This window comes from Hypomesus nipponensis, chromosome 24, assembly GCF_054491055.1.
Source record: "Hypomesus nipponensis isolate SF chromosome 24, ASM5449105v1, whole genome shotgun sequence".
Lineage (NCBI taxonomy): Eukaryota > Metazoa > Chordata > Actinopteri > Osmeriformes > Osmeridae > Hypomesus > Hypomesus nipponensis.
This window is the reverse complement of record NC_140384.1, coordinates 4892324-4917216: the sequence shown is the minus strand read 5'-3', so window position 1 is coordinate 4917216 and position 24893 is coordinate 4892324. Positions and strand designations below refer to the sequence as shown.

At 52.6% G+C, this 24893-nt stretch overlaps 1 protein-coding gene across 3 annotated transcripts in view; it reads left to right on the top strand.

The window, feature by feature from the left end:
• Window positions 1-15309, top strand: part of rhobtb4 (Rho related BTB domain containing 4) — a 32424-nt gene extending 17115 nt beyond the window's left edge. For all 3 annotated transcript variants that reach the window (XM_084690386.1, XM_084690385.1, XM_084690384.1), the window contains 10 exons: window positions 3079-3280; window positions 3419-3522; window positions 7225-7410; window positions 7666-8458; window positions 8733-8952; window positions 9705-9823; window positions 14459-14609; window positions 14709-14797; window positions 14904-15009; window positions 15116-15309. In XM_084690386.1, coding sequence (XP_084546512.1) covers window positions 3089-3280; window positions 3419-3522; window positions 7225-7410; window positions 7666-8458; window positions 8733-8952; window positions 9705-9823; window positions 14459-14609; window positions 14709-14797; window positions 14904-15009; window positions 15116-15294 — 2139 coding nt within the window. In that variant the 5' untranslated portion in view covers window positions 3079-3088 and the 3' untranslated portion in view covers window positions 15295-15309. The remainder of the gene's footprint in view (window positions 1-3078; window positions 3281-3418; window positions 3523-7224; window positions 7411-7665; window positions 8459-8732; window positions 8953-9704; window positions 9824-14458; window positions 14610-14708; window positions 14798-14903; window positions 15010-15115) is intronic.
• Window positions 15310-24893: the final 9584 nt, after the last annotated feature.

Genomic DNA, 24893 nt, shown 5'->3' with positions numbered 1-24893 from the left:
TTTCACACAGGAGCTGATTGTCCACGGTGTTAGGTACAAGTAAAAGTTCATAGCTCGAGGGAACAATTTCACCATGTTAAAAGGTGCCTTGGGTGATCTGCAGGACCATTGCTGTTCTTCTATCACTAGGTATTTGGTGATTGTAGAGGAACTGGTACACCTGCTCTCTTGTGTCACCCGTGGTATTTAAGTGTATAGGAAAACTGGGCATTTCTGATCATATGAATTTTGAGTCTGAGCATTGTTCTGGTTGTAGACAGCCATTGTCTCGGGCCAGTGAGGCGACGCTTGCTTCCCCTGGTCTAGACAGCACTCGAACTCTCTCTTCTGTCTATGTGGAGGCCTCTCTCTCTGCTTTTCTCTTTTGTCAGTTAGGAATGGCCCATTTCGGGGTCCCTCCCTCCCTCCCTCTCTCTCTCTCTCTCTCTCTCTCTCTCTCTCTCTCTCTCTCTCTCTCTCTCTCTCTCTCTCTCTCTCTCTCTCTCTCTCTCTCTCTCTCTCTCTCTCTCTCTCTCTCTCTCTCTCTCTCTCTCTCTCTCTCTCTCTCTCCAGCTCTACCTTGTTCTACCTCTCTACCTCACTGACATACTTGGAAGACCGTGCGGTGCTGATCGGGGCAGAAACACAAACAGGACAAACAAAACTCTTTGTTCTGTCCATCAGCCCCCATTCACGGTCTGCTGATCCCAGTGGAATAACTGCCACGTCCCTCACTGCCTCTTTAACACATCTTCTCTCTCTCTCTCTCTCTCTCTCTCTCTCTCTCTCTCTCTCTCTCTCTCTCTCTCTCTCTCTCTCTCTCTCTCTCTCTCTCTCTCTCTCTCTCTCTCTCTCTCTCTCTCTCTCTCTCTCTCTCTCTCTCTCTGTGTCTGTCTCTGTCTCTGTCTCTCTCTCTCTCGTGCGCTGCATGCAGAGAGTACAGTCCTCTAACAGCTGTTATAACCATTACAAAGATAGCCGTCTGATAAGGGAGAAAGGTTGTCAACTTAACGACGGCCCGCGTGTCGCGCTGGCACACGTAGACCAGCAGGACGTGCGTTCGGCTGTGTCACAGAAAGGCAGAGAGGCAGTCAGAGGAGGTATTTAAAGCACCGTTCTCCTCAGTCTCTCTCTCTCTCTCTCTGTCTGTCTACCTCGACCTCTCCGCTCACAGACACAAAGGTAGGTAGCAACCACGTTTGGGGCAGCGAGGGAGACCAGAGTTTGCTCGGAGCCCTGTCAAAACGTTGGCTCTGGGGCAACGTAGATATGGCGGGTCTGAAGCGGAGCGTGGAGGGTGGGGAGTGGTGGGGTGGGTGCTGTAGGTGAGCTCAGTATCCCTGAATGGATGCCATTTTTAGCCGCCACGGTCCTGTGGCTCCGGGGATGAAGTGCTACACCGTCATCTACGTCAGAGGAATCATGAGAGACAGCCCATGAATCCTTCACATGCTCTATTTCTGGTCCCCCAGCTGGGATGGATGGATGGTGGCGGCAGCCTGCCTCCCTGCCTCCCTGCCTCCCTGCCTGCCTGCCTGCCTGCCTGCCTGCCTGCCTCCTTGCCTGCCTCCTTGACTGCCTGTGTGCCTCCTTGCCTGCCTCCTTGCCTGCCTCCTTGCCTGCCTCCTTGCCTGCCTCCTTGCCTGCCTCTTTGCCTGCCTGCCTCTTTGCCTGCCTGCCTGTCTGTCTGTCTGTCTGTCTGTCTGTCTGTCTGTCTCCTTCCCTGCCTCCCTGCCTGCCTGTCAGTCTGTGTGTCTGCTCTCTGCAACACAGCTGGTATCTGTATCACCTTGACAAAAGCCCTCAGACCAATACTCCCTACCCCCCTCACACATATCCCCCTCCACACACACACACACACACACACACACACACACACACACAGACACACACACACACCCTATAGTGTTATGCAAGTACTTTTCACACAGGAGCTGATTGTCCACGGTGTTAGGTACAAGTAAAAGTTCATAGCTCGAGGGAACAATTTCACCATGTTAAAAGGTGCCTTGGGTGATCTGCAGGACCATTGCTGTTCTTCTATCACTAGGTATTTGGTGATTGTAGAGGAACTGGTACACCTGCTCTCTTGTGTCACCCGTGGTATTTAAGTGTATAGGAAAACTGGGCATTTCTGATCATATGAATTTTGAGTCTGAGCATTGTTCTGGTTGTAGACAGCCATTGTCTCGGGCCAGTGAGGCGACGCTTGCTTCCCCTGGTCTAGACAGCACTCGAACTCTCTCTTCTGTCTATGTGGAGGCCTCTCTCTCTGCTTTTCTCTTTTGTCAGTTAGGAATGGCCCATTTCGGGGTCCCTCCCTCCCTCCCTCTCTCTCTCTCTCTCTCTCTCTCTCTCTCTCTCTCTCTCTCTCTCTCTCTCTCTCTCTCTCTCTCTCTCTCTCTCTCTCTCTCTCTCTCTCTCTCTCTCTCTCTCTCTCTCTCTCTCTCTCTTCTTCCTGAACCTTCTCTGTCTCTGTCTCTGTCCCTCCCTCCCTCACCTGGTTCTAGAGTTACCAGGCAGGCTGAGACAGGGGTCTGGCATGCCTCTAAAGAGAGCTGCTGAAGCGCTGCTGTGTCTGTCAGGGCTAAGGTGCTCCCATGGTACATTATGAAATGGAGACGTAATCTTGGCAAGGAGAGCGAGCGCAGGGCAGAGAGAGAGAGAGAGAGAGAGAGAGAGAGAGAGAGAGAGAGAGACTTGACCTCAGCCGATGGATTGCTCGCTCTCTCTCTTTCTTTCTCCTCATTCTTTCTCACCTTTTCTCTCGTCTCCTTCTCTCTCTCTCTCTGCGTTCTGACACAAATAGCTCCCCAGCTCCCTGCCTGTCTGCCCCCGTACCATGTGTTGCAGTGAGGGAGTTTGGCAGCCGAGTCTGAACATTGGTCAGTAACAGGCATGGGGACTTAGAGGGCTTGGCAAAGCTGACCATAACCCCTTCCCCCCCCCCCCCCCTCCCCCTAGGTTGTTTAAGAGGGCTGCATCGCCCTCCGCTTTGTCAACCACCGGCAGAACTCACTGGAAGCCTTCTGTGACATTCCCGGACCTGCATCCACAGTTCCATTAACCTCCCTCCCTCTCTCCCTCTCTCTCTCCCAGGGCACTCTCCATGGATATAGACACAGACTATGAGCGTCCCAATGTGGAGACCATTAAGTGCGTGGTGGTCGGGGACAACGCCGTGGGCAAGACCAGGCTCATCTGTGCCCGCGCCTGCAACGCCACCCTCACACAGTACCAGCTGCTAGCCACCCACGTGCCAACTGTCTGGGCCATCGACCAGTACCGCGTGTGCCAGGAGGTGGGCACAGACACCCCCCCCCCACCCCCCCTTGTTGTACCCACACACACACCCAACACGCATCGTTCAACATGCGTGCCGTGTGTGCCGCGTGCGCGTGCCGTCGTACGTAGAGACAGGTTGTGACTCTGTCCCCAGGTGCTGGAGCGGTCCCGCGACGTGGTGGACGAGGTGAGCGTGTCCCTGCGGCTCTGGGACACCTTCGGCGACCACCACAAGGACAGACGCTTCGCCTACGGCAGGTGAGGAGGCTGAGCGCACAGGCGGGCCACGCGCACGAGCACCCCCCCCCCCCAGAGGCACGCGCGCGGGCGTGTCTCTGTTTTGGGGGGCGGTTCTTTTCACTTCACTTAGCCTGTCTGGATTGGATACAATGGAGTGCCGGAACCATCTGATCCTAAGGGTTTTGGTTAAGAGGAGTGACAATGAGCTCAAGGAAAAGCAGGCCATTCGGTTCAGTTTCTCAGACAAGGAGATTGCAGTGTCTGGGCTATGGTGCTGGCATTGGATTGACACCCTTTAATTTGGCAAATGCCGCAACCACCATGGCTACATCAGCAACACACACACACACACACAGTCAAACACACACACACACACAGTCAAACACACACACACAGTCAAACAAACAAAGTAATATAGAATGTCTAATGGATATTTTAGATGAGATCATCCGTCTCCCTACTTCTCTATATTTCGATCCCTTTATCCATTTCCACAGACGTTTAAGACCTAAATGAGCTTCTTACATTGTCCTGATCTCCACCCAGGGAGCAGAGCTTTAGTCCACACACACACACCCGTGCAAGCAAGCACACACACACACACACTTGGGATTGGGTGGGGCTGGGTTTGTGTAACAGTTCGCCCTGTCTCTTTGTGGATCTGGCTTTTGATTGGCAGACTGAGTGTGTCTTTATGTGTGTGCGTGTGTGTTGCATGCATGTCAAAACGTCTCTGACTCACTGTGTTTGTTCGTGGGTCCCAGTTCTATTTCTCTCTTTCTCTCTCTGCATGTCTGTCTTGATGTTATCATTTGGTGTGTGTGCGTTAGTATGCACAGTCAGCCTGCAGTCAGCTGATAAGAGACAGCGTCAGCTCAGTTCTGCTTCTACTGCCTGCCTCCCTGCCTGTCTGTTTACCTGTCTATCTGTCTAGTTGTCTGCCTGCCTGCCTGTCTGTTTACCTGTCTATCTGTCTAGTTGTCTGCCTGCCTGCCTGCCTGCCTGTCTGTTTACCTGTATATCTGTCTAGTTGTCTGCCTGCATGCCTGTCTGTTTACCTGTCTATCTGTCTAGTTGTCTGCCTGCCTGCCTGTCTGTTTACCTGTCTATCTGTCTAGTTGTCTGCCTGCCTGCCTGTCTGTTTACCTGTCTATCTGTCTAGTTGTCTGCCTGCATGCCTGTCTGTTTACCTGTCTATCTGTCTAGTTGTCTGCCTGCCTGTCTGTTTACCTGTCTATCTGTCTAGTTGTCTGCCTGCATGCATGCCTGTTTACCTGTCTATCTGTCTAGTTGTCTGCCTGCATGCATGCCTGTTTACCTGTCTATCTGTGTAGTTGTCTGCCTGCCTGTCTGTTTACCTGTCTATCTGTCTAGTTGTCTGCCTGCCTGCCTGTCTGTTTACCTGTCTATCTGTCTAGTTGTCTGCCTGCATGCATGCCTGTTTACCTGTCTATCTGTCTAGTTGTCTGCCTGCATGCATGCCTGTTTACCTGTCTATCTGTGTAGTTGTCGGCCCGCCTGCATGCCTGTTTACCTGTCTCTTACCTGTCTGTCTGCCTGCCTGCCTGACCTTACCCTGACCCTCTTGTCTTAGAACTGCAGATGTCCCACACTATTCACACTCCTTTAATCGTGTTTTAGCGTGAGCAGACTTTATATGTCATTTATATGTTTTGATACCCACAAGTTTGCACATTCAAGATGATTCGTTATGTTGATGGGATGCAAACCTGACCAGTGGACTTGTCGACACTGTGACCCATTGTAACAGATCCTGCATGATCCGTAATAACCCTGGAAAGTTTGTGTCAGTACGTGGGTGATATCGTTGACCGACTGTTTACATACAGACATTGTCAGGTGGTAGGCTTTAAGACTCCACAGTCCACAACCTCCATAAACTACAAACACACACTTCTATTCACGCACGGACGGACATGCACACACACGCGCGTCCGCGCAACGCACCTACCCCGTGCACCCATCCGTTCAGGCCACACACACACACATGTACAAACACATACGGCACACATGGGCATTACGTAAATAGGTCAAGCAGCTGACCTTTGGAGTCGCCCATGTAAGACACTCCTCGTATTCATGATTCATTTGTGCAGATGGTAAATCATTGGTCGCTGGGTCGATGGATTTAAATGGCAGTTGGTGTGTGTGTGTGTGTGTGTGTACTTGACTTATCGTCTGACTCACACATCCACATTTCTGCATGGATGCCTGGGCGTTCATCGAAGCTTACTCAGAAACACACACACACATTGGATATGCACACACACACAGGCACACACACACACACAGGCTTGACCACGAGGGCAAAGGCACGTACCGCAAATATGGATTCAAACCACCGTGAGCCACGATAATGAGCCTTTGACAGAGTGCTAATGTGAGATCTTGTGTGTGTGTGTGTGTGTGTGTGCGCGCACACGCCCATGTGTGTGTACGTGCCAAATACTAAACCTGTGATGTAATAACTTCTAGCGCATTCCATTATGCCCAGACCAGGGAGAGGGTAAAGGGCCACACAAGTTATATGAATTCCTGTGAATTTGTGGACCATGTAGCCAGGGTCCCTGTTAGTCTGGTAGTCTACAGATCCAGTCCACCCCCCCCTGCTTTTCAAGTAATTTCCACTGTGAGAAGTAGCTTGACTAGTATTGACATGGAACTGAAAGGCAGTTGACTGTGTACATCCAGGCTGTTTATCCAGGACAGTGGGTCTGGAGCCCCTGCACACCAGTAGCCCCTAGCTCTGGACAGTGGGGGTCTGGACCCCAGCCCCTAGCTCTGGACAGTGGGGGTCTGGACCCCAGCCCCTAGCTCTGGACAGTGGGGGTCTGGACCCCAGCCCCTAGCTCTGGACAGTGGGGGTCTGGACCCCAGCCCCTAGCTCTGGACAGTGGGGGTCTGGACCCCAGCCCCTAGCTCTGGACAGTGGGGGTCTGGACCCCAGCCCCTAGCTCTGGACAGTGGGGGTCTGGACCCCAGCCCCTAGCTCTGGACAGTGGGGATCTGGACCCCAGCCCCTAGCCCTGGACAGTGGGGCTGGAGCCCCAGCACACCAGTAGCCCCTAGCCCTGTCACAGCCCTGTCTATGACACCCTCACTGGAGAACAGCCCCAAGTGTCCCTGTCGGTTCACTCTAACACTCTGGCGCGAGACCTGTGTGTGTGTGCCTTGACTATAGCTCTATTCTTAGCATCCCTTTTTGGCCTAGGCAGCCTTGCGGGCTCGGGATGTTTATGTAAGAGAGAGAGAGAGAGAGAGAGAGAGAGATAGAGAGAGAGAGAGAGAGGGGAGAGAGAGAGAGAGAGAGAGAGAGAGAGGCCACCAACCCTGAAGGCGTACAGACTGCAGACACACACACACACACACACACCCATGACCCCATGTCACCCCTGCCCCCATCCTGCTTAGCGGCACCATCCATGCAGCCTGAGTGCATAACAGGACCCACTTAGGCTTCTCTACTTCCGCACGTTCTCCACAGACACTGGCCGCACTCTTCTTCCTGAACCTTCTCTCTCTCTCTCTCTCTCTCTCTCTCTCTCTCTCTCTCTCTCTCTCTCTCTCTCTCTCTCTCTCTCTCTCTCTCTCTCTCTCTTCTCTCTCTGCTCTCGTTCATATTTGTTATTGTCAAGTTACTAATCCTCTTTTTTTGTTCTCCTTTGCTGTCCTCCCTCCCTCCCCTCCCGGCGTCTGCAGGTCTGACGTGGTGGTGCTGTGTTTCTCCCTGGCCAACCCTAACTCCCTGCGTCACGTGAGGACCATGTGGTTCCCCGAGATCAAGCACTTCTGCCCCCGCACCCCCATCATCCTGGTGGGCTGCCAGCTGGACCTGCGCTACGCCGACCTGGACGCCGTCAACCGCGCCCGGCGGCCCCTCGCCAAGTGAGCCCCCCCCCCCCCCTCCCGGCCCCTTCACCCCCCGACACGCTCCTTGTTTGTCAACATGACACGTTGAGGGTGCAGGGTTACTCCTCTCTGTATCTCGAAAACACATGCAGTCTTTCAGTCGTTTCTATTCTTCTATTCTCTTCCTCTCTCTCTCTCTCTCTCTCTCTCTGTCTCTCTCTCTATGTCTCTCTCTCCCTCTCTCTCTCTCTTTCTGTCTCTCTCTCCGTTTCCGGTCTTCTTTCCATCCAGACCCATCAAGCCCACAGACATCCTTCCCCCGGAGAGAGGCCACGAGGTGGCCAAGGAGCTGGGCGTGCCGTACTACGAGACCAGCATCGTGGCCCAGTTCGGGGTCAAGGACGTCTTCGACAACGCCATCCGGGCCGCCCTCATCTCCCGGCGCCACCTCCAGTTCTGGAAGTCCCACCTGAAGAGGGTCCAGAGGCCCCTCCTGCAGGCCCCCTTCCTGCCCCCCCGCCCGCCCCGCCCCGTGGTGGGCATCCCCGACCCCCCAACCACGGACGGCGAGGGGCCCGACTCCCTCTTCTGCCAGCCCCACTGCGCTGACGTCCTCTTCCTCCTCCAGGGCGGCGCCACGCGTGTCTTCGCCCACAAGGTCTACCTGGCCACGTCCTGCTCCAAGTTCTACGACCTCTTCACGCTCGACCTCGGCGGCGACTCGGGCTCGGGGGAGGAGCGGGAGGTGGAGGGGGCGGAGAGCAGCGAGGAGGAGGAGCAGAGCAGGAGGGGGGCCAAGGAGCAGGCGGGCCGCACCAAGAGCCTGGACGTCGACAAGGAGGGCTGCGAGGGGGGCGCCCGGGGCCAGAAACGGGCCCCCTTGCTCCCGCAAGGCTCGTTGAGGACTTCCCAAAGCGACAACGCCCTGCCCGCCAGGGCGCATTGGGCCGGGCGCGCCCTCTCGGGCTGGGGGAGGGGCTTCCTGAGCGTGTGTCTGGAGCACGTGGACGACCCCATGACGGGGCGGCCGCGTCACATGACCGTGGTCGCCATGGACGGCCTCATACAGGAAGAGCCCTTCCAGGTGAGACCGCACAACATCTCCGCGGCCTCTAAAGTCGACCCTCTAGCCTCAGACAGCCATTTTCCATAGTCCACTCACTCTTAGCGCCGCACAGAATCAGCTGACAGTCCGAGGAGTCAGATGGCTGAGCGGTGAGGGAATCGGGCCCGTAATCCGAATGTTTCCGGTTCGATTCCCGGCCGTGCGAATTGCGGTTGTGTCCTTGGGCGAGGCACTTCACGACCCTAACTCCAACCCGATACATCTGACCATACCTGTGCTGGGCTCTTTCCAGGCAGTGCTCCAGTATCTGTACACAGGAAGTCTGGATGAAGGCCGCGGAGACCTGATGCAGGTGGCCACCATCGCTGAGCTTCTGGAGGTGTTCGACCTGAGGATGATGGTGGCCAACGTGCTGAACCGCGAGAGCTTCATGAATCAGGAGATCACCAAGGCCTTCCATGTACGCCGGGCCAACCGCATCAAGGAATGCCTCCACAAGGGCACCTTCGCCGGTAACCGACCCGACCTCGATACTTTGATGTTGTGTGTCATATTTTCAACAGTTTGGTATCGACGGTTCGTCCGTATTCTTGGAAATGTGTTTTCTCTGCCGGTGTTCGTGTGCCCGTGACATGCCTATCGTGTTGCTCGTGGTCTCTGTGATGTCTTTGCTTTGTTTGCTTGGCAGCTTCTGTTATCTAAAGTTGTTTTCCTTTCTGAGGTTTTTCCTAGAACCTGTCCTCCCCCTGTTCTCAAGCCATGCTTATTTTGTTTTCATGCTGTCAGCATTAGGAGAATTAGACGCTCCCCTTCATTACCTGAAAATGTATTATTTACCTTTACATTTTCTGACCAGTCGTTCAGGGATTTTGTTTTGTAATCTTCAAATGCTACTAAGAATCTAGTTCTAGGTTTTTTTTCTTTTTCTTGCCATGGTCTGGCATGGAAAAAACTAAACGTGGATGTAGTTTGTCTTAACAATCCCCACTATGATAGTCTTTTGTGTTACTGTGTTTTCATCCAGAGTACAATGGAACGACGCCTGCTTGTTAATGTCCAGCCCTTCGCTTCCTCTCTCGGGTTCTTTTAGACCTCTGTCAGCCTATCTGTCTATTTATCTCTTTGTCTGTCTATCTGTCTCTACGTCTGTGGGTCTGTCTGTCTGTCTGCCTGTCTGTGTGTGTATGTTTTGTCTCCCCTCTGTAGCGTCCACTCTGTGGCACACCTCCAGATGAGTGCTCTTTTCCCTCCCCCCCGGTTTTAGATGTGGTGTTCCAATTGGACGACGGCTACCTCCCGGCCCATAAGCCTCTGCTCATTTCCAGCTGTGATTGGATGGCTGCCATGTTCCGTGGCTCCTTCATGGAGAGCTACATCGAGGAGGTTAGAGATGGACGACACACACACACACACACACACTGCCCACAGTAAAGATGCTCAACGTAATTTTGTGGGTAACTGATAATACAACTGAATATTTTCATAGTGTGTATTCACTGTGTGTACGCATGCGTGTGTGTGTGTTTGCATGGACAGTATTTACTCTACTTGTGTCAGCTAGAGGCCCCCTGTTTACTCAGCGACCTACAGTACACACCGTCACTCACATGCTGCCAAACGCACGCATGTCTAGACTGTACTGTTCACCACAACCCAACCACCAAGCCAAACTGTATGTAGAATACAGCGCACAGCCTACAGTGGAATGTGGTCCAGCATGCACACACATACACACACAGACACAGACACACACACACACATACAAACCGTGGTCTGTTTCAACGGAAAACCAGTAGATAAAAAAAAAGCAGGAAATCGCTTCAGACCCACTTCCTGTGATTCTGCTGTTGTGTTTTTTCCTGTCCGAAGTAGAAGCCTTCTACGTCACATGATGTGTGCTCGTATCACATCACAACCCTGTAAGCCAATAGGTCCAGAACCTGGACTCCTCACACTCACACAGTCAGTTTACACTCTTATCAGCTGCCGTCTGATCTGGAGAGGAGACAACTTCAGAAAACACTGCTTAACCGGAACCCAAGGGCGTCCGTGTTGAATAAAGGATAAGATTGGAGAGATTGGTGCATCTACTTCCTGTGATACCCTTTGATACCCCTCATTCTGGGCTCTGTGGGGCTCCGGGCTGGGCCGACCCCCTCCTCCTATGTAGGGGAGACGGCCCCCCCGGGCCCCCCTGTTAAACTGGATCCCCCAGGTTTGGTTACAAGTGCCGCTGGCTTTGTCTTACGGCCCCCGTGGCCTGGAAGTGGAACCGAGGAAACAGGATGCTGGGCCGGCTGGATAGCCTTGCACCTTTTAGCTACCACAGAGAGAGAGAGAGAGAGAGAGAGAGAGAGAGAGAGAGAGAGAGGGAGAGAGAGGGAGAGGAAAGGGAGGGAGGGGGTTAGGATAGTAGTGGTCCGAATTCTCCCATGGTTGAAAAGGGAGGCCCCTGTAAAAGAAACATTGTGGCGTTGGGAGCAGAGGGTTGAGGTCATTGTTAGGGCTTGGCACTAGAGGAGCCTTCAAAATACCCTTCAGAGGCAATTGGAAGGGTAGGTGGGCTGTGTGGCCCCACTGGTAAGTTGCCAGTATCCATGGTTACACTGATTGGCCCATGTTTTGTCCATTGGGGTAGTCTTTGTGTTTTAAAACTGGCACTGGGCAGTAGGCAGGTGCAGCAGGAACAAAGACACAGACACTGCAAAGGCTAAAACTGTCAGCATTTGTCTTTGTGAGTGGGGGAGAGAGAGAGTTTGTGTGTTGGGTAGATAGAGGGTTATGGGGACATGATTTGCATGTGGGCCATGCTTTGAGGCCAGCTTCTCAGCCCCCCCCCCCCCCCCCTTCTACACACACACACACACACACTCTCACCCACACACACACACACACACACACTCACACACCCATCCTTCACCCAGACCCTCTCAGGAATCTCTCTGCCTCCCCTGCTGCCTTCAGGCCCCAGAGGTGTCTACACACACACACACACACACACACTGCCTCTCAAGTGCCACAGATGTGCCTCTGATGTCACTGAGACGGCGTGCAGACGGAGGCTCGCGTCGCGGCGACCATCGCCGCAGCAGCGGTTGTCCAGGGCACATCTGCCCCGCATGGCTATTTAGAGGAGCGGGTCTGAATGGAACATCAGTGGAAACACTTGTTGCGACACTTAACCGCGCAGCTCCTATAGAGAGACCGTACACAGGCAGACTGCCTCGGAAAATAACCGGAGGCAATTTGAGCTCTCGTCCTTTTCAGGGGAGCTGAATGGAAATAAATATGCGAGATGCGGTCTGGTGTTTAGAACGAGGCGCGGCCACTCCACAACGAACAAGTGGGAAGCGCACGGTGGCGATGGAAAGAAACGTTTTGAAAAAGGGATCCAACGAGACTCCTTGAAACCGCATGAGAGAGGGTGAGGAGTGGTTATTAACCAAACCAAGTCTCCAATCTGTTTTTGTTTTTTTTGCATACCAGCGACCCTGTGGTGACTGAAACGATTGTATAGATGTCTGTGAATGCATCTAGGCCTGCTCAGAAAGGGCACCGTGACTATCCTTTGAAGGGTCATGTGACCCGTACAGGGGACGAGGCATGCGATCCATGACATTGGTAGCGATCCCGGGACACCACTGAGGCGCGCGCGAGGCGTGCCGTTTCAGGTGTGTGTCCGTGGCTCGTCTCAGCCCCATGTGACTGTGTGTCGCGGTGGCTCATTAGCTCAGGATGGGAAGAGGTGGCCGGGGGAGAGATCCTGTCCCCTCCCCCTCGCACGCTCCTGGAGGAGCGGTGACGGCATTCTTTTCGATGTATTCGCTCCTGTTTCCGCCGTCCCTTTCGCTTTCTGTTTCTCCGTTTCTCCCGCGCGCACACACTTTCTCTCTCTGTCTCTGTTTCACTATCGGTCTCTCTGCGCTCTTTGTCTGGCCACTAAGTGGTTTGACATTATGCTTTCTACAGTAAGTTATTCTTAAGAACTCATTTTGTCTGTACCTTTGAAAGTTAATGAACCGTTGAAAGGCAGGTGTGAGGCAGAAGCAGGTTGAGGAACAGAACAGGTGTTCCCTGTTTTTGTCAGTCACTACCTGCTAGTCTGTTTACCTGCCTGTCTGTCTGTCTGTCTGCTAGTCAGTTTACCTATCTGTCTGTCTACCTGCCAGTCTGTCTGTCTTTCTGTCTGTCTGCTAGTCAGTTTACCTGTCTGTCTGTCTGATGGTCTGTTTACCTGTCTGGTTACGTGTCTGTCTACCTGCCACTCTGTTTACCTGTCTGTCTACCTGCCCTTCTGCTTACCTGCCTGTCTGTCTGCCAGTGTATTTGCCAGCTGCTTTTTGTTTCTGTCCCTGTCAGGGCCCGGGGCTGTTTAGAGCACAGAAGTGGCTCTTGCCTCCCTGACCTTTCCGCCAGAACTAGGGGTCAATAGCAAGCTGACATTTTCCTAATTGGCTCAGAGAGAAGAAGGTGAAGGGCCCCCCAGGGCCTGAGGGGGAAGGGCCCCTGGGGGGAGGCGAGCACCCTTGTCCTCCCTCCTCTCCCTCATAATGAAGTTGCATTGTACCACCTTGAACTGAACATTTACTGCACCGGGAGACCGCCTCTGAGTGATAGCTTAGTGACACCTACAGGCCACTGAGGGTAGTGTGTGGTGTTTTTGCTGCAAGAGAGATGGAAGTTGAACATGGGGTGAGAGGAGAGATGTTGTCATGGTGCTATCACTACAAGGCTACAACATCACAGTCTCTCTCTCTCTCTCTCTCTCTCTCTCTCTCTCTCTCTCTCTCTCTCTCTCTCTCTCTCTCTCTCTCTCTCTCTCTCTCTCTCTCTCTCTCTGTCTCTCTCTCTCTCTCTCTCTCTCTCTCTCTCTCACTCTGCCTATGTAACTCCTTGTCCCGCTCTCCTGGCTGGGGGGAATAAGTGTGCCTTTGTTTGCTCTGCTCTCAGGACAGACTCCCACCTGGCTGTCCTCCAGATCTGCGGTCTGGGGGATAGAGGGATAGGGGAGTGCTGCTCCTACCAGGGCCTTCAAAGGGTGCTGATGACACACACACACACACGCGCGCGCTCACACATTATACCACGAGTAAGTGTATCTCTGTTTGTGACTGTCCGTCTTAAGACCTCCATCTGACCGCCTCTGTCCTGCTGATGTGGTTCTCTGAGTTTGCCAGCTTTGGCGCACATCCAGGGCTGCCCCCCCCGGGGTCCCCCATGCCCCCCGTGGTGTCCAGCTCAGTGGGGGTTACTTTAGGGAGGCTTTGAGGTCCTTAGCGTTAGCCCCAGAGCTAGCGTCACTGGCACCAGACAGGGCTTTTATCTCAGGCGGGATCAAACAGGCCCTCAAAGGGGCCTGGGTGCCCTTTACCTCCGCCTCCCTCTGTCCACACCGCATCCTGTGACATCACAGGGCCCCCAGCCCGCTACAGACCTCACTCAGTCGCCCCGGGGTCACATTCCTGCTACGACTGTTGGTCCAGATGTACACAACACTTTGTGCGTGTGCAGATCGCGGCTGTCCGGGCGGACAGGGAGACAGGCAGACGGACAGGGAGACAGGCAGACGGACAGGGAGACAGGCAGACGGACAGGGAGACAGGCGCAGAGAGAGAGAGAGAGAGAGAGAGAGAGAGAGAGAGAGAGAGAGAAAGAGAGAGAGAGATCTCGCAGCTGTTTGAGTGTGTTCTCAATGTGAGCCATTGTTGTGAATGAGCAGATGTCTGTGGGGGAGGGGGGGGGGGGGGGGATACAGTGTGACTCATAACTGGTCTGACACTGAGAGAGGTTTTGTCCTGAGCGGTGAGCAAATTCCTCCCAGCCTCCCCCCTATTGGAGTCACAGAACCTTCTGGCATTGAGAACATTGGTTTCCCCATTGGCAATCCGCAACACTACACCCCCCACCATCATTGGTCGTTCCCTGGATTGTGTCTGAAAACAGAAAGGGAAACCCCCAAAGACACAGGAAGTGACTCGGGTTCAAATCTCTCCCCCCTCCTCCTTCCTGTCTCTCCAGGTGCCCATCCCTAACAGCAGCACTGCCTGCATGCGAGCTGTGCTGGAGTTCCTCTACAGCAGCCTGCTCATCCCCCCCCCCACCCTGGAACCCATGGAGCTCATCGTCCTGTCCAATCGGCTGTGTCTTCCGCGCCTCGTCGCCCTCACCGGTAGGTCGCCGCCCGATCAGTTACTACTGGTCCCAGTGCGGGAGGGGACGGCATGTTTCCGGAATTGTTGACGCGCTTGTGTTTGTGTGTCGTTCTCAGAGAAGCACGCGGTGGATAAGTTGCTCCAGTGGAGCGCAAAGGGAATTGATATGGACGGCCCGGTGCTGGGATACCTCGAGTTGGCTCAGGTAAGCCTTTCGACCTTTCTTTTCGATCACGCTCTCTGAAAACGAGCGCGCTGCTGTCATCCGAAGGGGTCCTTGACGGTGCTCCTCTGTTCCGTCTGCTGCGTAGTTCCACAATGCCAAGCAGCTGGCAGCCTGGTGCCTCCATCACATCTGCACCAACTACAACAGCGTGTGTCGCAAGTTCCCCAAAGAGATGAAGAACATGTCTCCAGGTAGTTACACTCTCCCCCTCCCCCTCATTTCACACATTATACACTTCCTCCTGATTCTGAGTCATCTCTCCCCCCCCCTCCCCCCCCCCTCTGCCCCCTCCCCCAGACAACCAGAGGCACTTTGAGAGGCAGCGCTGGCCTCCGGTGTGGTTCCTGAAGGAGGAGGACCGCTACCTGCGCTCCCAGAAGGAGCGTGAGCGCGAGGAGGAGATCCTGCGCAAGCAGCACACCAAGCGAGGCTGGTGCTTCTGGAGACAGCCGTCCTCCTCCCCTCACGTCTCCTGAAGAGGCGCCGCCACCACCCCCCCCCCCCCCCCTCTTCCTCGGGCCTCCCACCTTCCTGTCTTGGTTTCTCATCCGATACGGGATGAGCTTTCAGCCTACTAGTGTGTGTACGCGCAGATTTGTGGAGGTGGGGGGGGGATGTGTGTGGAAGTGTGATTATGTTTTGATCCATGCGCGTCTGTAGATGTGTGTCGGCAGAGGGTTTGACGTGTGCGTGTGAGGATGTGCGCCTGTGAGTTTGACCGTCACTGCTGCCCAAGAGCCCCGAGTGACCCGCTTTACCCCTCGTCACGTCATCAGACTGGGAGCCGCCCCCGACCCAACCACTCCCCCCTCCCCCACGCCCAGCATAGCTCCACCCACCTACCAGCACCCTCTCCACAGCTGTGCCCAACCCTGACCTCTGCTGCTGGGTGAGCTGTCCTCGGCCCTCACCCCCCCTCCAGACTGACGCGCCAGAGCTTCCATGCCGACCACCACACCAAGAAGCTGGGCCTCGGGGTTAGGGAGCTTTTATTGTGTTTTCGGGGTGTTTTTTTCCGCTCCTCCTAGGGCGTTTGAGGACCATGACGACCAAAACAGAGGCTTGGACATCGGACACATGGCCCCAGTGTCTCCTGAGTCTCGACTGCCATCTGTTCTCAGCCTCCTGTCCAAACGCCTTTATTTTGAAAAGCCCCGAGACACCCGTGGTGTTCTTTTAGAAGGGGGTTCGACCCCCATCCCGCTGTTTCCCCTCCGTTTGTATCGTGTGAGGGTTGGGTTCGGGGGAGTGGGTGTCTAGGCTCTGGTACCGGCCTACACCCAACATCACCCACTAGAACACCATGAGACGACAACAGTGTTAACATGTACCAAACCCCCAGTGAATCAACTGAACTTTGAACAGGAAGGAGGGAGGGGTATTCCCGCACCACTGCCCGCGGGAGAACACAGCGGTCGGAACGGTACTGCACAGATTTGCGAGCCCAACTTTTGCTTGTAGAAGCCCCCTCAACCAGCCTGCCTTCACCCCCCCACGCCACTGGGGGCAGTACTGCTCAGGGTACCAGCACGAACCCTCACTGGGAGCAAACAGGAGTGTTTTTTTTCCCGCCTGTGTGTGTTTTCTATTTCCTGCTTTTGTGTCTGAGGTGAACTGTAGCCTGTAATGTTCACTCTTTGGGCTTTTGAACACACGTCCTGAAGCCTGACCACGGCTGTCGTTGTCCATTTGATGCTTCGTACCAAAAACCAAGCTGTGACTCTCTCTCTTTTTCCTGTCTCTGGTTTTCTGTCTCCCTGACTCCCGTCCCGCAGAGAGGGCATGACGAGGTGGGGAGAGAGGGATGAGGGAAGGGAGAACGACCATGTTGACACGTCGACTCCTCAGTGGTGTAGTCGTAAAGTGCTACTGGATGTTGCCTTCCACTCCTCTTGCTAAAGTGGTGCTCAGGATTTCTTCAATAGGACTGACACACACACACACACACACACACACTAACCTCTGTAATTTATGTCAGTTTTGTTTCGGCCGCCCAGCCCTTCTTCAGTGTTAACTTTCCAGTCCACACAAGTGTTACAGAATACAAATGTGATGCACAATAAGTGTTCTTCCGTCTTTTGGGGGTTTCTTATATTGTTAAGCTTTAGAAAGTTTGAGTTTTTTCTCTTCTCCAAAGGTTTGTAGCAGTCTGATAGTGATAGTAGTCGGTAAATACATTAATGAGGCAATTATTTCCAGTGTTGGTCATTTCATGACGAGCAGAATGAAATGAACCTATAGGTTTAATGCAGTATTAGACCAAATATTTAACTTGCTTTTAATTTCTTCAACTGTGGACTGCCGTTGTTTTGAATAAGGCGTGTGTTATATTAATGAACTGTTAACAAAGATGATGATATTGATTTACAATGGAACTGCATCTCTTTTGGTATGTATGCCAAGGAGTTTGATATTTAACTGAAAATAACATTTGTGCTTGAGGAGTATGCAATATAACAAGGGTATTGGGACAGCAACTAAATTAAGCGAATGCATTTAGTGCTATTTTGTCTCTTTTTTCATAAGGGTGCTAGTTTTGAAGGCTTTTGGAATTGAATGTCAAAACGCAACATTTTTCTATTTGTGGGTTTGAGATTTCCGCCCCCCAGCTTTACCCAGGTGACAGTGGGAGACGGATAGCATGAAACATGTGGCGTGTTCCGCCGTTCTTCACGGGAGGCGTGTCGGAGTCATCAACAGTTACCGAAATAGACGTGAGATAGGATCTCACGAGACCCAAGCGCGAATTGAGCTGATTCTTAGCAAGAGTGAGAGAGTGAAGAAAAAAAAAAGCCAACATTGTTTTCCACCATGGAAATATCTAAAACATCTTTAGTGTGCCTTGAAGGAGCTTGTAGTGGATGGCGATGCACTGACCCCTACAAACTCCACAAGCTCAGTAGGAGACAAGAATCTGTCAGTTCATTAGTCTTCCTAATGGTTGTCATGGCCCACAAACACTTCCTGCTTGGCCACATGTTCTAGTTGGAACAGGATAACTAGTTTTCGATGACAGTTCTAGCACATTCCCAGTGAAGGCTAGCTGTATGAAGAAGCAGACAGGTTCTGCAGAAGATGACATGGATAGCAGAGCTGATGGATTCTGTCTCTGGTGATGCTCCACACAATATCATCCAGCGAGGGTCAGGCCTCTACTTGGCGCTTAAAGCCCATGTCCGAGCCTCTCTCTGGGGTAACAGACCCCCTCAAGTCCTGGTCTGCTGGTCCCTCCCTGGAGTACTAAAGGACAACATTAGACACCGCTGTTTCTGAGGGAAAAGCTTTTTTTTCTATTGGGGGGAAGGTTCGGGGGGAGGGGGGGTACTGGTTGCCCTATATGATTGGGTGGGTTTGTACAACTGTTTTGGTGTAGTGTGATCTGCATGGTGGCCTAACTATGGCGTTAAATTGCCACTTTTCTGACTTGTAAGTAGTGGATTTGCACTTTCCTCCTTGTCGTCTCCTTAGCTTTGCCTTTTTGTGTTTGGCATCGGTGGTTTTCCTGAAGCGGGTCGTCTTAAGGCCCATTCTTGTGTAGCATGGACTCTGTTCCCTTCCTCTTCTTTCATCACTTTCCATGTGGGTCTCGTGGCTCCCCACAGCCAGGCAGCAGACAGTTGGCTAGGCTAGGTTAGGCTAGGCTAGGCTAGGTTAGGCTGCGCGGCTACGACGCCCCTTGTCGTCCACGCGGACCCCTGCACAGCCCGGCGTTTTACCGAACCGTGTCGTCGACTTTCATCTCCACGTGAGACGTGCGTTTGCGGATGTGAAATAGGGGACGGTGGAATGGGTGGCCTTGTTTGTGGACTGCTACAGTGCGGTTTTGCATTGGCAGGAGGTGGAGGTTTAGCTGGTCGTTTCCTGCTAACGTTGTTAGACACAGTCATCTTATGGTTGGATTCTGATTCACCTGTTGAATCAGACGCTGAATAAAAGCTGTTACTTGGTTTTATTTATAGACTGTTGATTTTGTTGTATTTTTTACTGGGGACTGAATGCATGTTTGCATCAGCTAGGGTGCATGGAGAAACAGGCATGTATTGCTCTTGCACCGTTATTTGCCCTTTGTAGTTCATTCACGTTACACTTCAAATGCTCTAACTCATTAGGCAGTGTATAGCCTGTCCTATGAAATGATACATCTAAGACAGTCTTCCTGACAAACTAAATTTGTTAGTTATTTTTCATTATTATCATCGTTTTTATGTTCTACTACTTGGTCACCTGATAAATAACAGGCTTTAGAGTGAAGAGTTCACTAAAGAAAGACCACTCGTGACTTGGGGCTTTGCCTTGGTGAGTGTAATCCAAAGTTTATTGAACAGAGGGCGCCCCCTGCTGGTGGTCCCAGTCGTGTACTGTGCCTTTGACTCAATCTCTCACCGTTGCCTGGTCCTCATAGCCACCCGCTAGGCTTGTGATGGAAGAGGGCCTACCGTACCACTGCCTTTAGTGAGCTAGGAAGACACACACAGTCACCCCCCCCCCCCCACACACACACAGTCCCCCCCCCACACACACACACAGTCACCCCCCCCCCCCACACACACACAAAGTCACACCCCCCCCCCCCCCCCACACACACACACAGTCAGGCAGCTTCCTTCCTTGTCTCTTAGTGCCTGTGGATCGACCATGTCTCCTTAATTCTGCACTGTGTGACTCCCCCGACCCCCACTGAGATGGTCCGCTCCGAGCCAGAGTAAAATCCCCCCCCCCCCACCCCCTCCTCCCATCCGTAGCCGTGAGACACAGTGTTAAAGCCCCCCAGACACAGTATTAAAGCCCCCCAGCATAACGCCTTACAACATCTTTCAAGCTAAGCTCGGCTTGGTACTATCCTCATGACCAGGACATGTTGAGACGCCACATTTGGAAACATGATAAATATCCACCTGATATATATATATAAAAACTCTGCACACAATTCAAAGGCCTGCACTTTCTAATTTTCATCTGCTGTTTAGCGGAAACATTTGTTATTGTGGCACCATCAGTAGCAGTGGACCATTGGTTTAATCCAGTGCTATGTGTTAACTGGCCTTGAGGTCTTTGGCTCACTTAGGCCCAGGAAAGAGTTAGTTTGATCTCCGCCCAGCTTACCTTTCAGTGTGACTTAGTACTATATGCTGTATATGCACCTTTTGTTTCTTTTGACTTGTTAAAATTTGACTGACATGTTAAAGATTGGTGTTGACTTGATGCAGGTGAAAAGGCACACACACCACACTATTTTAAGGGCTTTTAAAACAACAATCAGAATGTTTTTTGCTGCTGTTGCAAAATAAAATATATGTTTTGAATAATCCTTTGTAATATTTTTGAACCACTGTGATTTGTACAAAAATGGAACGAAAATGTAGAAAAAGTCTTTTTTTTCTTATTATTTTTTGTTTGTTGCCGTTTCAGTATTTTAATGTTTGACCTTGCTTTTAATAAAACTGTTAATCTTTGGACCTTGTTTTTGGCATTATTAACCACTAGCTGTTGCACAGTAGGTGGAGCTAGAGATCAAAAGTAGAAGTCGTCTTCAGTCCAAAACGAATTCACATGAAGCAACATAAAGCACACAAGTGTTCTGCTTGTCTGTCCTTACAATGAATTGTCCTTAAAACGTAGGAAATTGGAAAATGAAATGGGGCCAAGTCAAGTGCCGCAGGAAAGAGACATTATGACGTATGAGTAATGAACTGACGCGCGGTCAATTCATCTTGATGAATCAACGGCTGTATGTTCGATGGAGTAGACATCACCTGTTGAAGCGAGCCATGTCTCAGCCTTTAGAAAAGGAGTGGAGCATGAAGAAAGTGCTTTATAAAAGGTGCACCAAACACACACACACACACACACACACACGCAGCCCACACACAGGGTCTTTGTTTCACAGAAGTGTGGAAAATCTGTAGCGTTGGCCACACACACACACACAAGGACACACACACTGAGCATGTTACTTCAAGGCGTGTTACCGTATGAGAGACAGAGAGGGAGAGACAGAGAGGGAGAAAAAGAGAGAGAGAGTTCTCTGCCCTCTCACATCCACGCCAGCCAATTACTCTACACAGTTTCCTGGAAAGTTCTTGACGTCAGACCTTTCATCTGAGTCAGCACAAAGCTGTAACGTTTGGCTCCCGGCTCCACTCACACGTATGAATCAAAAAGATCTGGACTGGAGCCCTTGGATGGTCCAAACCATGTCTGTAGTTATACGAGAGGAACACATGGCAGGGCTTCAGTGGATGTCATGCTAACTTAAATGGAACTAATGCAAGTTAATGCCCATCCAGCCGCACAGGACGTGCTGGATATAGAAAGTGCTCCTATCGAAATAAACAGTAGTAAATGTTTGGAGATTAAGGACCCCTTTTCACAGTGGAATTGTTGTTAGGATGGTATGTGGTGTGTGTGTGTGGACAGTATGGTTGTCTGTGTGCGTGATAGAGCGAGAGAGCGAGAGAGAGAGGGAGAGACAGAGAGAGAGAGCAAGCGAGAAAGAGCAAGCGAGAGAGAGAGAGAGGGAGAGAGAGAGAGAGTCCACAAGTCTCCTTCACATGCTCCCTATTAGCAGGAGCCAGGGTCTCTGTAAAAGATCCAGGTCCAACTAAAGCACCACCTGTCTTGAGATAATGACCTCGTTTCTCCCCGCCACCCCCCTCCCCCATGCTGTCTTCAATGGTGGGGTTTACGGCCATGTGTTTGCGGCCATGACCTCACCCTCTTCGTTCCCTCGGTCGCTGCTGCGTTGGGTGTTGGGGAAGGGGGGTGGGGGGTGGTTTCTGATGACAGGCCTGAGTGCTGCATCAGCATCTCCGTCCGTGGCGTGCTTCGTGGAGTTCCCGAGCGAGCGAGCTCAGGCTCCGCGCCGCAGACCCGTTTGACGCGGTCTGGGAGCCGGTGACACGCGCTGACATCACCACATGTGGCTTGGGTTATCGCCCGCATGCCATTGTGGGAGCAGCCGCGAAGATGTGGACGTAGGGGGCGGCCAGGGCAACGTGGGCCGCCTGTCTGCCTGACTGCCTGACTGACTGGGGGGGGGGGGGGGGGGGGGGTGATGGATGTGTGGCTGACGGTTCCTTCATGGGGAATCAAGTCATGATGAGAACGGAGATCTTAAAAGAGGTGCTCACAGACACATGCCGACACACACACACATCCTGTCCCTTTCTGACAGAAGTGGGGCATTCCTGAGCCGATGGGACCAGGGGAGGGGAGGTCCAGCACAGCACACTGGCCTGTTGTCTTTCACTCCTCAGAGATCTGCTCCATCGAAGACTTGTTTTTCCACAAATGTCACTCCCTCCCATCCGTCGGGCTGCGGTGTTGATCCTTCACCCAGGCCTCTGGCTGAATCAGGACCCTGCTGCAGCCCAACACATCCTGATTTAGGGGGGGGTCTGTTTTATTGGCGAGAGCAGAACTCCCCTTCCCTCGAAATGAAGATTTGCGACGCAGGGCTCATCTTGTCGTTGTTTGTGTTTGGGTCGTGTCTCGCCGACGCCTGGTGACCTCACGTCATGTTTCGATTCGTTTCATTTGCCCCGAAAACAAGAGATAGCACAGGGCGAAGGAGAGGGAAAGAGGAAGAAAAATATTACTTTGGAGCCAGTGCGTTCAAAGATTTTTTTTTCTTGGGGGGGGGGGGGGGGGTGTATGTGTGGGAGGAGGGCGGGGGGGGGGGGGGGGGGGCTGAGGCTCCAGGGGAAGATAACTCTGGCAGAGTTGCTGTGGAGGCACATATCTGAGGAGTGACCTAACCTGAGAGACCAGGCAGCTCGCGCCAGTCAGAGAGCACACGCTTGAGCTCAACACCCCTGGATAGAACTGGACCGCCCCGCTCCCTCTCTCCCTCCGTCTCTCCGTCTTTTTTCCTCTTTGGCCTCTCTCGCTCGCGCTTTCATACTTTTTTGTTGTTGCTTTTGTCTTTTTTTTCACACTTTCTATTGCTCTTCAGATTCTCTGGCCTGGGCCCAGACACAGGGCCAGAGGTGCTGGCTGCAGCACTGCCAGACCACACATCCACCCCAGGAGACGCTTTCTCAGACGCTTCAGCCAAAAGGAGCAGAGGAGGAACATCAGAGTGCTGTGAGCCGGTCACTGACACCCTCCGTCAGGCCAACGGAGAGTTTGCTACGTTTGTATACAAGCAAAGTCATATGTCTCCACACGGTAGCATTGCCATAGTTACGGCATATTTATTGACCAAGAGGCAAGAGTCGACATGGTGTCACATACCTGAGAACAGACAGAGCTGATTTAATGGCTGCAGTATTTACCTTGGAGGACAGGGTTTGACATGACAAAAATTTGTCTCACTTCACCGCCTCCAAATGCAGGACTCATTCTTAGACGCACTGTAAATCTGAAAGACACCATTGCATTTAAAGTGTCCAAGGTAAAGCTGTACTTAGGACGCCTTGAGAAGGAAAATAGAGCATACCAGACATAGCGCTCTCGAGACATACACGCACTTGAAGGCCTGCACATTCGGAGACACCAACACACACACAGAGCACTTTCACAAGGACGACGACGCTGGCAGAAAGCGAGGACGAGGAAAGAGGAGAAAAAACTACAACACATGTTTGGTGAGAAGCGAGGACCTCCAAAGGTCGGGGAGGGGGTGTCCAACTTTGACCTCTGAACCTGACCGCAGATCTAAGACCTCCACCCCGCCCAGAACCATTTGGTTGTTTGGACACATAAACCTTGCTGTCACACAAGCACGCGTGGCCCTCCGGACGCTCCCAATCTCCCAATAGCCGAGTCGATTCCAAACACAATGACAGACATCATGGAGTCTCGGCCAGTCGTCTGCACTCACTAAGGGCCAGTATGACTCCTGTGTGGAAGCGAGAGAGAGAGGATGTTGTGTTTGGGGGGGGGGGGGGGTCATCTCAACACTGCTGTCAGAACCTCGTTGTTTGTTTGTGCTATTCCAGTCCTGCAGGAAGAACATGTTAACCCACAGCCTCCACCCCCTACCCCCCCCTCAATCTAGAGAGGGATCTAGCCTCTGTCAACGAACAAAAAAACTCTCTGCATCCCCATCAAGCCCACACCCACCACCCCCTGCCCAACCCAACACACCCCCACCCCCACTGCCCCCATCCACAAACAGCTGCCACCCCGCCCCAGTGGAGGAAATGCCGGAATCTTCTGAAGCCAAGCAGAACAGCACAGAGGTTCACACGCGGAGGCTGGGATGTGTGTGTGAGTGCGTGTGTGTGTGTGTGAGTGGCCCGGGCCAGCAAGGAGCCTAATGGCAGGAAGCTATAAGAATAGCATGGGCATGGGGACATCTTGGCCTCTAGTCTCCCCCTCCCACACACACACACACACACACACCCTCACCCCACCTCCACCCCCAGGCATGTACGCCTGGGCCACGACGGAGCGATGGATGTGTGTGTGTGTGTGAAGGATGAGAGTGAGGATGTTGTAAGGAGATCCAATGGGGGTGACAACACAGGGCTGCATGGCTGAAGCAACTGTTCGTCAAGAACCTCGTTGGTTGATTCAGACGTGTAGGGAAGTTGCACTCGCAGCCAGGAAATAGCATGCTGTATCCGATTTACAAAGACAGCTCCTTTTAGGATGTGGTTATGGCTTCACACGCAATGTTGTCTGTGTGCGAGATCAGTAGACGCGATCACGGGAGATTGTGTGTGTGCAGTAAGTGTACTGCACGCGTGTGCGTGTCTGTTTTGGGTGTTTGTATGCAGTGTCCCTATGGTCCTCGCTTCAGTTTTGACAGTGTGCTCTTGCCTCAGAAGCATTTCCCATGAATTTGGTCCCTGGGATAGTTGAATGGTCTGGCTGGAAATGGCCCTCACTGGAAATGACTTCTCTGGGGACTTACATGGGGTTGCATGGGGTGGGCTCTCTCAAAGACCTGGGGAGACCAAGACAGGCTGGCAGGACCACTGGTGCTCCCCTATTCTCCATCATGGCCGTCCTCTAGCCCTCCATGTCTCCAGCACCAGCTTTTATGGACTTCCCAGACTCTTGCTCACCCCCCCCCCCCCTCCCCCCTTCCTATGCTTGTCTAAAAAGGCAGACAGCATGTATTTTA